The sequence below is a fragment of the Salmo trutta genome, chromosome 5 (genome assembly GCF_901001165.1).
Source record: "Salmo trutta chromosome 5, fSalTru1.1, whole genome shotgun sequence".
NCBI lineage: Eukaryota > Metazoa > Chordata > Actinopteri > Salmoniformes > Salmonidae > Salmo > Salmo trutta.
The window spans coordinates 41,730,812-41,744,053 of record NC_042961.1 but is presented as its reverse complement, the minus strand read 5'-3'; the positions used below and the strand labels follow the sequence as shown (position 1 = coordinate 41,744,053).

Sequence of the window (13,242 nt, the reverse complement as noted above, 5' to 3'; positions counted from 1 at the left end):
ACAACTTTTACTTCACTACATTCCGAAAGAAAAATAATGTACTTTTTACTCCTGACACCCAAAAGTACATTTTGAAAGGAAAATGGTCAAATTCACACACTTATCAAGAGAACATCCCTGGTCATCCCTACTGCCTCTGATCTGGCGGATTCACTAAACACTTGCTTTGTTTGTAAATTATTGTCAGTGTTGTAGTGTACCCCTGGCTATCCGTAAATTTAAAAAAAAAACTAGAAAATTGTGCTATCGGGTTTTCAAAATATAAAGAATTTGAAATTATTAATACTTTTACTTTTGATACTTAAGTACATGTTAGCAATTCCATTTACCAGTGATACATAAGTATATTTAAAACCAAATACTTTGAGACTTTTATTCAAGTTGTATTTTACTGGGTGACTTTCACTTTTACTTGAGTCATTTTCTATTAATAAGGTATGTTTACTTTTACTTAAGTATGACTTGTGAGTACTGTTTCCACCACTGACAACACCTCATTCAGGTTATCACCTGTCAAATCTCTTTAAAATCTGGGTGCTCCGCTCTGCGCGCTATCATTTGTCCTGCTCTACCTGCTTTTATTTTAAACCTGTCTTTTTTTGCGGCCTACGCCCTTCCAAATGGCTTCCTTGCTGAGCTAATGAGGCTCCTGGATTGGCTACTATGAAACCAATGAGGGCGCGGTTAACATCGTGGATCCCGGGAGATTGTCGGGATAAAAAGTTTGCGGTGGCGGCCAGAGCAAAGTTTGGAGAGGGGGACATTATTGTAAACGTGCATCCGTGAGAGTATGACCGACGCAGAAGCGCAGAGCGCCCCACCGTCGGCTCCGGTGGAAGAACAGCCACAGAGAAAAATTATAGGTAGGTGAAGTGGAATTACTAGTGACAAAAATATCTTCCTTGACAAAAGTTAGAATAATATGTGAGTGTTGTAAGTTTGTGTATTTACCTATGCGTCATGGCCACGCACTAAAGCCAGAACATGGCTGTGCCTCAAATCATTGCTTAAAATATGTCAGTAGGACTACAGATTGGGTAGTTGGAAAGTGCGTATGTTTCAGTGACTCATGTCGGTTTTGTAACTCTTGGATGTTAATCTGTGGGAGTAGCGCACATTGTACACCCAGGTCAAGTTGTGCTGATCCTAAGCAGTTTTTGGAGTTTCGTTTCAAGTTCCACGTGCCTCATGTTTTACGCAAGGACTTGGATGAATATAATTGTATTAAATGCTTACTCCAGTTTAAGACTGACCATTAATGTCGCCACAAATATATTGTTCAACAAGCGCATATATTTAAATTGAGACTAAAAGTAGGATATTTGCTCAACTGACCCCTCGTGGGTTTGTGCGGTTGGTAATGTACCGGCCTGTTTAGATGCACACGCGTTAAGTTTAATTATTCAAACCGACATTTTGAGTTGTCGCGTATGGACGTTGTTGATTGTAGGCTAATGGTGTCACAATATGACCCTAATTTCACCTCATCAAATGTCACGTGTTCAAAGGGGGAGGGATGTTTTTCACAGGTGTACGTCATCTTGATCAACGATTGACGTCTGATTTCACCCTGTGACAGTCCTTTAGGTCAGAATGTTAACGTGACAATCAAGCATTGACAAGTGAACTGGGCTTTCATTAAATGTTCAGTGGCATTGGTGTAAATTATTTGACAGGTTATTCCGTTAAACGTTCCAATTGAGGTGGTCAATTGCCATTGATTTTGGTTACGTCAACAAAGTTACAAGGTATGTTGATGTGTGTTCATCAACTCTCTACAATGTTAAAATGGTAAAACACACCTATGCACAGTAAGCACAACGTGTCCCACTTGGTGTCTAGTCAAGTATTGTTAATGATTGGCATAATCACGGCATGTCCTGCAGCCTAGCTTGAACCGTTTTGGTTGATAAAAGTTGCGATAAGGGAGACATGTACTAGGTCATATAGTAGGCGTTCACTTTCAAGACCTCAAATGCAGCTTCACAATCGTTGATTCTTTCTTTTGACTTGACTTTGATGTTTGAGACATTGTTTAATCAAACTGTTGTTGCAGCCACCGCAGTCCAAGGCACCGTGAAGTGGTTCAACGTGCGCAATGGATATGGCTTTATCAACAGGTACCCTGCTATGTGGTAGAATGTGGTTTTGTGTAATGTGGCTGTCAAATGTGAAATTGGAAAGTACACTAATGGGCATTTAACTTGAGACAATGCATGTGCTCTGTAGTACTGGTATGACATGTTAACATGGATATAGTTTGATCATTTTGGATTTGTCATAACGGATAATTTTTTTCCCCCTCAGAAACGACACCAAAGAGGATGTCTTTGTTCATCAGGTAAGCCCAGCAAGATAAAGTCAGTCACAAAGAGCACCCTCTGCTTCATACCACTGGGTTGCATTCATTAGTGCGTATCTTAGCAAAACGTTTTACAATGTGAAATGAAAACTAGGGATTCTTATTGGACAAGTTCAGGCAGTCTGTCCCTGTTTTATTCTGTTTGGTGCCTAGTGAATACAAACCCTGTATCACAACATCCAATCCATCTTTTTAGACTGCTATCAAGAAGAACAACCCCAGGAAGTTCCTTCGCAGTGTTGGGGATGGGGAGGTGGTAGAGTTTGACGTGGTCGAGGCCGCCAAGGTAGGCAAACCTGTAAGGACGATCTTTTTTTTTTCACCCTCCATTATTAACAAGTCTTAAGGATAGTTCAGCCCAAAATCAAACTTTGTTAGATCTTTTTGTGCTTTTGACAGTCCTATGCCAATTTCAGTTTCATTCCGTAAGTTGTGTAGCTGCTGCGTTATCTGTTTGTTAATTTTCAAATGAATGGAAAATATTAGCTTTTTGGAGTGAACTATCCCTTTAATTTGAATGTCACTCAAACTGTTTGAATTGCACATCATTGTTTTAAATATCTCTCCTACAAGCTCTCTCTCTCCTTCTCTCAGGGCTCGGAGGCAGCCAACGTGACAGGGCCTGGTGGCGTTCCTGTCAAAGGCAGTCGGTACGCGCCCAACAAACGCCGTTTCCGCCGCCGTTTGTCCCCTCGCAGCCCCAGGCCCGGTGACGAGAAGGTCGACGGCACCTCAGGCCCCACCTTGGAGGGTGGAGGAGAGCAGGACGGAGAACGGCCTCCACCGCGAAGGCGCAGGCCCCGCCGACCCAGACAGGAAGGGCAAGAGGTGATGAGTAGATGGATAAAAAGCTGCAACCCCATGTTTTAAAGTCCCTTCTCCATTTTGACTTATTTGAAGAGGAAAAACAGACCAACTGAAAGTAAAATGGTGAATGGAATTTACTGCCACTTTTTCTAGGAAGTTGCTTCCGCTTGTCCAGTTCCTAAATGGATGTCCCCCCCACCCTAAACCCTACCCTTACCTCAACTGTTTTAAATTTAAACTTTAATGGGGTGAAGTCAGTTGGATTGTCCCAAGGGTCTCGTTTAGACTTTTCCGTTCCTAAATGTTTGCAAATGGAGGGGTAGTTGAGGATTGGCCCTCCACCTGTGCATATCAGTTGTGTAATCGGTTTTCCCTCCTGAAGTGTTGTGTGGTCTGTTCTCTCCCCCAGGGTGAGCCAGGGGAACAGGAGGGAGGAGCAGAAGGCGACCAGCAGAGGCCTCCACCGCGCAGGTTTAGGACCCAGTACCGCAGGTGAGACTGACATGGCATTTTTGTGTGTAGGCTTTTATGTATTTGGGATGTTCACATGTCAATGGATCTTACCAAGTTTGTGGATAACTTTTTAGCCCAAAGGCCAGTATTCCAAGAGTTGATGATGGCGTAGTTTTGGCCTATTTGACTTGCAGTGTATTTGACTTGATCCCATGCCATCTAACCTTCTCAGGCCATTCCGTCCTCGCCCACCTCCCGGGGAGGTTCAGGCGGGTGCTGCCACCTCAGAGGGCCAGGCAGCAGAAGGGCAGGAGGTGGTGAAGGAGGTGGTGAAGGAGGGCCAGCAGCCAAACAGGGAGCAGGCCAACGAAGACAGCCAGAAGCCCCGCCGACAGTTCAGCCGCCGCAGGCAGAGGAACTCGGAGTCTAACTCTGTCTCTAAAGTGAGCGGCTCAGTGCTTCCTATGTAATGTTGCAATACAAAATAATACAATGACAATATTACGTTGCTAAGTTTCCCCTCTGTTCATATCTTAGGATGGGACCGAGAATCCCGAAAAGCCAGATAAGCTAGCCTCGGAACCTAGCACTCCCCTTCAGACATCCAAGCCAGCTGAACTCAAGGCCTCCCCCAAGTCCTCCCCTAAAGGCTCCCCCAAAATGTCCCCCAAATCACCAGAGGTAAGAGGCACCCTGAAATCTGTTCAATGCGTCCTCTTGCTTTTAACTGTTGTAACTGGTCTTAACTTGGCTACTGTTTTACTGTAGGTATTCCTGTATGTAGTCATTATATTAATATTGAGTTATGTTCCAACAAAGTTAAAAAAAAAATTGTCCTTTTTTTCAGCCACCTGCCACGACAGTTCCTGCAGCCACAGAATGACGGCCATGATGGGACGGTGTAACGCGACCCCAGTCAAGAGGTGGGACCCTACTCTAAACTGGCGCAGCCTTTGAGGGTTTGGGTGGAGGGTTGCGCTTCTTGCATTACTACTAAAAACTGCGACGTCGGCTATCTCGTCGCTGTTGTCACTAGTATGTGATATTTAGTTAGTTTTTCAACGTATGGGTTTTCAGAGGAAATGCACGAGTCTTCTGAAGGATGGTCAGCACCTGCGGTCCAAATGGGGAACTGGGTGTTAAAGATGCTTTTCCTAATGACTTTATATTTTTGGGATGTTCTTGTGTTCAATGAAAGCCCCACCTATATTGCAGTTGTAAATTGGTCGCCAATTGAAGGCTCAAAACCCGGTGGGATCCACTGCCTGTTAGAAGTCTTAATTCTTGGCATTAATTGTTTTAAGTGTTAATGTCTCTCCCCCCCTTGTCCCCCTCTGTTGGTCTTTGCCCCTGCCTGTCTTTTTTTCACCTACCTGCCTTTCTCCCCTTATCTTCTCTGCCCATCTCTCTCTCCCCCTGTCCCTCTCTTTAGGTCCTAGGGAGGGTTAGCTGGGGGACCGAGCCCATCTCACCACACCCACCACTGTGTGCACTACTCTCCAATCCCCCCCGCATCCCACCTTACAACCCCCTTCCCCCCCACCCCCTGACTTGTCTAGCTCGACACTGCATATGGGAGGGAGGTGCGTCTCTATTCATAAATGTTAAAATACACCTAGAAAGATCTAGAAGAAAAAAGTACACCTAGAAAGATCTAGAAGAAAAAAGTATTTAAAAAAATCTGCTTGGATGCCCAGTTATTCCATAAACCCCCAGCTAGTTTACTTTAATTGACTGAGAATGGGCATGAGCAGTAGAGGACCCAGCCGCTATTTAAGTTCGATGATGAGAGGGAAGCGTGTGTGAGGGTAGTGGTCCAGGAGTTGCGACGAGAACCTTGCCACCCCCTAGTTTCTAAAACATGCTGCAGCCCACACCCTATTTGGAAAATCAAGGCCGGGGGTTGGTTTAAAAAAAAGTCATTTTTGTTCTACTTATTTTATGTGCTTTTCTTTTGGAGGGGATTATGTGCAATGTCAGTATCTAAATGTCAATAAAATGTTTGCAAAACCCACAATGCATTCATGTCTTAATGTCCACAATACACACTCCAGGAAATGTAAAATGTCTGACTTGAATCTCATTTTAGTGGGATAAAACCCAGAGTAAGTAATTGAATTTCTTAAATTCCAACTCCAGTAGAATCTGAAACCGGAGCATCACACACTTGATAAAAGCTGTACCATTAAAATGCAGTATTTGTATTCAATTTGACCTGTTTCTGGGGATGGTAGTAACTAAAGACTTACTGAAACGTTGGGGCATTAACATGCTCATGTTTGAAATGAACAGTTGTCACAAACCATACAGAATACTTTATCAATATTCACACTTAATATAAATTACAGATTATCTTTGTACAATGTCTTTGAAGATTTGTATTGAACAATCACAAGCAGTACAGCATCGACAGCAAACGGCACACACAAGTAATTAGTTCAGGGACAGATTGCTGATGCAGTAGCAGTCAAAACCAAGGCCTGTTGCCATATCAACTAATATTGTGCACTACCCCATAGAAACCAAAGACATACTCCTATTGGAGTGGGTAAAGTTTGAGTATTTGTAGACCCTCGTACCATTGTGTTTTTTCAATCAAACCAGCACGCTATATACATTTAAGTACTAAATACATTTGCTCTCATTAAAAGTAACTTCTCTGTAGGCTGTGCAATGAGTCGCGTTAAAGCTGTCCATCTTGTGAAATCAAGTTTAGGGACACTTCCAAAAGGGGAAGTGGGTTGCTAGTAGTAGACTGGTTAGCCCACTATGAGACTTACAGTAACTCGGAAATAAATCACTCAATGTCACACACCATAGCTTTGCTCACTAAAAATGTACATGGGTTTTCACACTAGCTGTTTTGCTATTGTAACCAGCTATCAATCTGAAAACTGCTGACATTTTTGTATATAAAGTGCAGGAATACCTCCAAGCCTCTCTCTCTCTCCATAGAACATCTGTGCGCATTCTCTCAATCAAATCTCCACCCCATCAGCATATGTACGCCCGGGTGGGGGTAATGCCTTAAAGTTCAGAAACCTTGTTCCTGATCATCCCCTCTATCACCCATTATGGGTTGCTCTGGTAATAAAAATCACTCACACTCCACCCTTTCTGGGGTATGTTCAGTTGGTGCAATGCTTTGTAATGTTGCACAGCCTTTTCCTCAAGCAACCTGTTCCTGTCTACATATCTCCCTCAAGCTCCATTTCCTAACTACGGGCTCAGTTCCAAATCCATTCCACCTCCCTATCCCTTGACCCACACGCCAACACTACCCTACTCTCCCTGCTCGATATGCCTAGATACAACTCAAAGGGTGAAAGGATGTGTTTGGAATCAGGCCCAAGCCCAGTACCCAGTTGTAGCCCTCTGAGTTTCCCTGCATAACCAAGAGTATGTCTGGCCTTCTCAGCTTGCCCTCCCCAGTTCCCCCATGGGACCCCATTAGTCAAGGCTTCCCTCCCCCCCCAGGTAGTCCAGCTCTGTACTCCGCTTGCCCAGCTCCATGTCCAGGTCCATCATGGCAGGCGGGTGCTGGCTGAAGGAGGTGGAGATCTGGTCGAACGTCTTGCCCCGTGTCTCCGGCACCCGGAAGAAGGTGAAGATGAGGAAGAAGAGAAGGAGCACTGCGAAGATGAGGAAGACATAAGGCCCACAAAGCTCCTGTGGAGCGGGAGGTAGAAGGGGAGGGAAAGGGAGGCGTATATTCATTAGTGTATCATTGAGAAGACTTTTACTCATCAGTCCATGTCTGTCAGACACCATCCAACCCAGAATAGGTCAGCTTCGCCTATCATTAAAACCAATACTAAAGTCCTAAATTAAGGTTCCTGGTAATTTTTTTTTACCAAACACACAAAGTGATCACTTACAGCGAGATACTGGAAGCCAAAGCCAATAATGAAGTTGGCCGTCCAGTTGGAGAATCCGGCCACGGCCATCGCAGCGGGCCTGGGGCCTTGGGAGAAGAGCTCAGCCACAAAGAACCAGGGGATGGGGCCAGGCCCCACCTCAAAGAAGGCCACGAAGCCAAAGATGGCCAGCATGCTGATGTAGCTCATCCAGGGAACACTGTCCTGTCAAGGGAAAGGTGGTGATGGTTCAGCCAGAGGTACATGAATAGAAATAGCCATACCACCCATTATGGCCTCTGACTTGAATGGGGTGCCCCTTCTAGTATTTTATTTCTATGGGTACATGATTCCGTGAATGGGCTAATGAGTTTGTTGCTATTCATTAAGGACTGACCAATAAGGCGAGCGCTATCGTCATGACAATGGCACAGCCACACATTCCGGACAGCCCCAGCATGTGTAGTGTCCGGCGGCCCGTCCTCTCCACCAGGAAGAGCTGTTGATTGGACGAGAGCAGGATGACAAACAGGTAACAACAGACCTGGATCATTTTCACTCGTTTCTAATTGAGACAAAACTTAGCAGATGATTCTGACTGAACTTTTCCAACTGGCGTTTGTCTCAAACCTCTACTCTGGGACCCCCAGCCGTTCCATGTTTTTGATCTATTCCAGAGCTTGCAACTGATTCGACTAATTAACTAATCATCAAGACCTTGAATAGGTTAACCAGGTGAGCTAGTTCAGGGCTACAACAAAATTGTGAAATGTCTGGGGGTCCCCGAGGAGAGGTTTGCGAACCACTGGTCTAAGGCATTCTCCAGTCTGGTTTGGTCATGGATAAAGACTATTGTAAGTGGGAGCTTTCTCTACAGAATGCAAACATAAAAGTGAAGCTGATGATTTAAAGAGGTGTTTTAATTTTAAAATCAAAGGTCAACCCTCAACCCAGACAAGACAATCAATACATTAATCAACAAATCGGACCTTTTTGGATGAAGGCAGAAAGACTAAAGGCTCTATTCAATCTGAAGCGTTACAGATTGTACAATATAAATGTAAAGGTCATTTCCGATTGAGCCGACATATGCAGCGTTTATCGTGAATTCAGACTCCGTTAACGTGGGAACATTGACCTTTAAACTTCCATCACGTTGTAACGGTAACTTCCGCGATACGGATTGAATAGAGCCCTAGGTTGGGATAACCTCATCCCACAGCGCATATAAACCTGGGACATCAACGATTTAAAGTTGGCCTTAGTGGGAGTGACCTATAGAATTCCTAGAGTGACTTTACTAAGTAAGGTATTTATCATCATTTCATTTTAGTGAATCACAAGACTGCGAGGCGTGGCACCGTAAACAGAGCTGCACAAGACACGTACAGAGAAGGGGCAAGGTGTTCTGGGAGATGATTAATTGGTAGATTAAGTCGGGAGTTTCTCCCGTTCTCTATTGGCTCAGGAAAACCAAGTTGAAGCGTTGGTCCATGCGCATGTGGGCGGGAGTGTCTGGGAACGAGATTAAGGTTGGGTCGACCCACTACGTTATCTTGTTTGTTCAATGATAAAGGTGGAGGAGTTAAACAGTAATGGAGGTGCCTGGAAACAGGGCCTGCTTGTGTACCGAGACCACAGTGAAGGCACAGTTGACCACGCCGGCTCCTATAGTGGCGTAGACGGGGCTCTGGACCCCTGCCTTCTGGAAAATACTGGTGGAGTAGTAGAAGATCTGGAGAGAATATAAGAGGACGGTTGGTCATGGAATGGAGTCAAACTTGAAGCAATGCAGAGATGTGACTAATGCCAACCCTTATTGTAATATGATCCCAATGTAATTGTATTTCTTTGTCATTCTTTCATTGTTTGATGAAATCTAAGGACTCCGGATATAGAATGTATTTGAATATACTCATCATCAGGTGATACACACACCTACTGCACTCCCCTGCCCTCTCTACCCTCTAGTACTCACAGCGTTGACCCCAGAGAGCTGTTGTGAGAGCTGCAGCAGGATGGCGATGATGATGGGCTGCCGGTACATGGGGGAGCGGAAGAGCTCTGCGATGGACACCTTCCTCTCCATGTCCATCCTCCTCTTCTCCTCCTTCATCTCCGCCAGCATATCCCCCACCTCCTGCCTCCCGGTCAGCCTCCTCAAGCCTGGCGAAGAGTGGGAATGAGAATCACGCTGAGCGGAGAACTTCAGATGGGTTTCGGGGTGTGTTTGTAATTCAATCCCTGCCCCTGATCTACTTGTAGTCCTCTCCAATCAATCAAAAATAGGAAAGGAGATAAGGGAGGAAAGGAGGCCACTAAAAAGTGTTAGGACGTGGCCGGTCGTGACTTGATCCTCACCGCTCTTGGCGTGGTGCTCCTGGCAGCGGATGATGTAGAGAAAACGAGGGCTCTCGGGGCAGAAGGGCAGCAGCGCCATCTGCAGGACAGTGGGCAGAACGGTCACACCCACCAGCACTGGCCACAACTCCTCACTGCCCAGCAAAGACTCCAGACCTAGGACCTAGGGATGAGGGGGGGAAAAAGAGAGAGGGAAAGGGAGAGAGGAAAGGAAAGAGAAGCGTGATGAAGATAGGAGAGAGTGAATGAGAGAGAGAACATTAATGCAGATTCAGATAGAAATATATTGTGTAGAACAAACAAGATTCACTGTCATGTTGTTAAATATATTGTGCAAGCTCAGCTTCTGTACCTGTGCTATGAGAATCCCTGTGACGATCGCCAACTGGTGGAGCGTGCCCAAAGCACCTCGTAGACTTGTAGGCGCTATCTCCCCCACATACATGGGCACTAGCCCTGATGCCAACCCTGGAGGAAAGATCATTAGGCTAAGGTTCAGAAACTGGTATGCCAAGGTCTGGAGACAAAAATGAGCAGCGATAGTGATTCCTATTAACTATTTCACCACTTATTGGAATTTCAGTACGATTCATAGAAAATAATATAGTCTATCTACTACACCACTGAAAAGTATCATTTAAATCTACAGGATGAGCGCTCACCACAGTATGCACCGATGACGAAGCGTCCCAGGATCATCATCTCAAAGGACCGGCTGATTTTGGCCATGCCCATCAAACCTCCTCCGATGAAGGCAAACAAGTTGTTTATGAGCATGGCTTTCCTCCTGACAGAGTACAAAGGAATAAATACGTTTTAATATTATTAGTAGTCATAGTTTACATTAACACTTTATAATCGTGGTTATAGGCCTTTGACAGTTCCATAATGTGTCCTCTAGATGGCAGACTTACACCACGAAACAGACACTGTTACAAAGGAAAATATGTTGTTTCTACAAGGAACAGCTGTTGTTCATCCTTAAGAGTCACCCGTGCGTCAATCTAAGTAACATAATAATTAACTCCCCATCAAAATCCGCCAATTTAAACTGGAGCTAACAGATTGTGCATGTACTGCGTCTCAACCCACCGCATCCGCCTGTCGACCTTCCACGTCTGCGGTGGAAAGTGGCTGAGCTATAGCGGTGTTTGTCAGACCATGATGAGACAAACCGAAAATCGGTCTTCTCACGAACAGTTTGGCCTACAAAACTAATATGAGACTCGCACGAACACGATGGTGTTCTCCGTTTTGCTCTACATCCCCCACAAGTGTCACGGGACTCGTCTAAAGGGAACCCATACAACTGAATGGAAGTATGGAGGGAGTTCTCATATCTCCTAGATATAAGACAGACACTTCAAAACCTTATTCCTTATGATACATTTTTTGGACTGTCATTTTTTGCCATTTATGAATGGATTATTCAATGCGTTTCTATGGGCTATAGTAGTAAAGTCCAAATTCAATATTTTATCAAATAATATTATTCTATTTCTTGTTGATACCTAAAGGGGTCATAAAATTCAAAATCAAATAGCTAAATGAGCCATGGTATGACTATCATAAAAACAATTCCATATGGTAGCTTAGTAGAACCCCCCCCCCCCCCCCCCCAACTGCTTAAACTTTTAGAGGTTAAGAATGGCATAGCGAATTTCATTAATTTTGTAATACTCCAACACATAGAAGACAGAGCATTCCTCCAGTATTGTGTGTGTACCAAACCTGCTAAAACAGAGACAGGTTCTGTAACAGACTTCATGCTGCTGCTCAACAGTAAAGCTTCCTTCCTCATGTGCCCACACTGCTATTCAATATTGGAACCTCGGTCTCGCATACACATCAAACACCTTTAGCCAGCTGCGCCACAGGAAAGCTAGCATTTTGATGATGCAGCTTGTGGTATTTCAAGCTGAGGAGTGAGATTTTTTTTCATTTCTACTTGGTTATATTTACACGTCAAGAGTGTTTCTTGCCACACAGCATGAGAAACCCATGCCTAGTGGAGCAGAGGGGACAGGGGCACCGTTTGAAACAGTCTGAAACACCTCAACACTGTTTCAGTCTTCCTTACTCAGCAGCTGTGACCTCTGCCTTTTGAGGAACACCTTGTCCTAACTGTACCCATTCTGATTGTTTGACTGACAGACTGACATTCTCCAAAGGGAACTATGTTGGATCCAACTGACTGACACTATCTATAGGGAACCATGGGACCACGTAGCTTTCATACTGCTCAGGAAGGAGACCCGTTCTGTCTCCTGGAGATGAACGTACTTTGGTGCGAAAAGTGCAAATAAATTCCAGAACAACAGCAAAGGACCTTGTGAAGATGCTGGAGGAAACAGGTACAAAAGTATCTATATCCACAGTAAAACAAGTCTTACATTTTTTTTTTTTGTCATTTAGCAGACACTCTTATCCAGAGCGACTTACAGTAGCGAATGCATACATTTCATTTAAATTTTTTTATACTGGCCCCTCGTGGGAATCGAACCCACAACCCTGGCGTTGCACACATCATGCTGGCATTGCAAACACCATGCTCTACCAACTGAGCCACGAGTCTTATAGCGACATAACCTGAAAGGCCGCTCAGCAAGGAAGAAGCCACTGCTCCAAAACCGCTATAAAAAAGCCAGACTACGGTTTGCAACTGCACATGGGGACAAAGATCGTCCTTTTTGGAGAAATGTCCTCTGGTCTGATGAAACAAAAATATAACTATTTGGCCATAATGACCATTGTTATGTTTGGAGGAAAAAGGGGGAGGCTTGCAAGCCGAAGAACACCATCCCAACCGTAAAGCATGAGGGTGGCAGCATCATGTTGTGGGGGTGCTTTTCTACAGGAGGGACTGGTGCATTTCACAAAATAGATGGCATCACGAGGAAGGACAATTATGTGGATATATTGAAGCAACATCTCAAGACATCAGTCAGGAAGTTGAAGCTTGGTAGCAAATGGGTCTTCCAAATAGACAATGACCCCAAGCATACTTCCAAAGTTGTGGCAAAATGTCTTAAGGACAACAAAGTCAAGGTATTGGAGTGGCCATCACAAAGCCCTGACCTCAATCCTATAGAAAATTTGTTGGCAGAACTGAAAAGGTGTGTGCAAGCAAGGAGGCCTACAATCCCGACTCAGTTACACCAGCTCTGTCAGGAGGAATGGGACAAAATTCACCCAATTTATTGTGGAAAGCTTGTGGAAGGCTACCTGAAACGTTTGACCCAAGTTAAACAATTTAAAGGCAATGCTACCAAATACTAATTGAGTGTATGTAAACTTCTGACCCGCTGGGAATGTGATGAAAGATATAAAAGCTGAAATAAATCATTCTCTCTGCTATTATTCTCTCATTCCACATTCTTAAAATAAAGTGGTGATCCTGAC

The 13,242-nt window shown here is 44.5% G+C and overlaps 2 protein-coding genes across 5 annotated transcripts in view; one reads left to right on the top strand and one right to left on the bottom strand.

Moving 5' to 3' along the window:
* Positions 1-629: 629 nt before the first annotated feature.
* LOC115194178 (Y-box-binding protein 2-A) lies at positions 630-5,636 on the top strand. Of its 4 annotated transcripts, none has more exons than XM_029753633.1 (10): positions 630-863; positions 2,057-2,120; positions 2,308-2,341; positions 2,559-2,648; positions 2,936-3,190; positions 3,579-3,661; positions 3,855-4,065; positions 4,160-4,303; positions 4,470-4,545; positions 5,055-5,636. In XM_029753633.1, the coding sequence occupies exons 1-9, from the start codon at positions 791-793 to the stop codon at positions 4,503-4,505; spliced, it is 990 nt and encodes a 329-aa protein (XP_029609493.1). In that variant the 5' UTR covers positions 630-790; the 3' UTR covers positions 4,506-4,545; positions 5,055-5,636. The 4 variants fall into 4 exon arrangements, with proteins under 4 accessions (XP_029609493.1, XP_029609496.1, XP_029609492.1 ...); XM_029753636.1 differs by having other exon boundaries at positions 632-863; positions 2,957-3,190; XM_029753632.1 differs by having other exon boundaries at positions 632-863; positions 2,559-2,660.
* A 3-nt stretch (positions 5,637-5,639) lies between these two features.
* LOC115194177 (solute carrier family 2, facilitated glucose transporter member 4) overlaps positions 5,640-13,242 on the bottom strand; it is a 42,274-nt gene continuing 34,671 nt past the window's right edge. Inside the window, exons 4-11 of the mRNA XM_029753631.1 lie at positions 10,503-10,627; positions 10,193-10,308; positions 9,841-10,003; positions 9,458-9,645; positions 9,110-9,214; positions 7,877-7,978; positions 7,501-7,704; positions 5,640-7,291 (exon numbers count right to left, since the gene is read on the bottom strand). Coding sequence (XP_029609491.1) covers positions 7,073-7,291; positions 7,501-7,704; positions 7,877-7,978; positions 9,110-9,214; positions 9,458-9,645; positions 9,841-10,003; positions 10,193-10,308; positions 10,503-10,627 — 1,222 coding nt within the window. The 3' untranslated portion in view covers positions 5,640-7,072. The remainder of the gene's footprint in view (positions 7,292-7,500; positions 7,705-7,876; positions 7,979-9,109; positions 9,215-9,457; positions 9,646-9,840; positions 10,004-10,192; positions 10,309-10,502; positions 10,628-13,242) is intronic.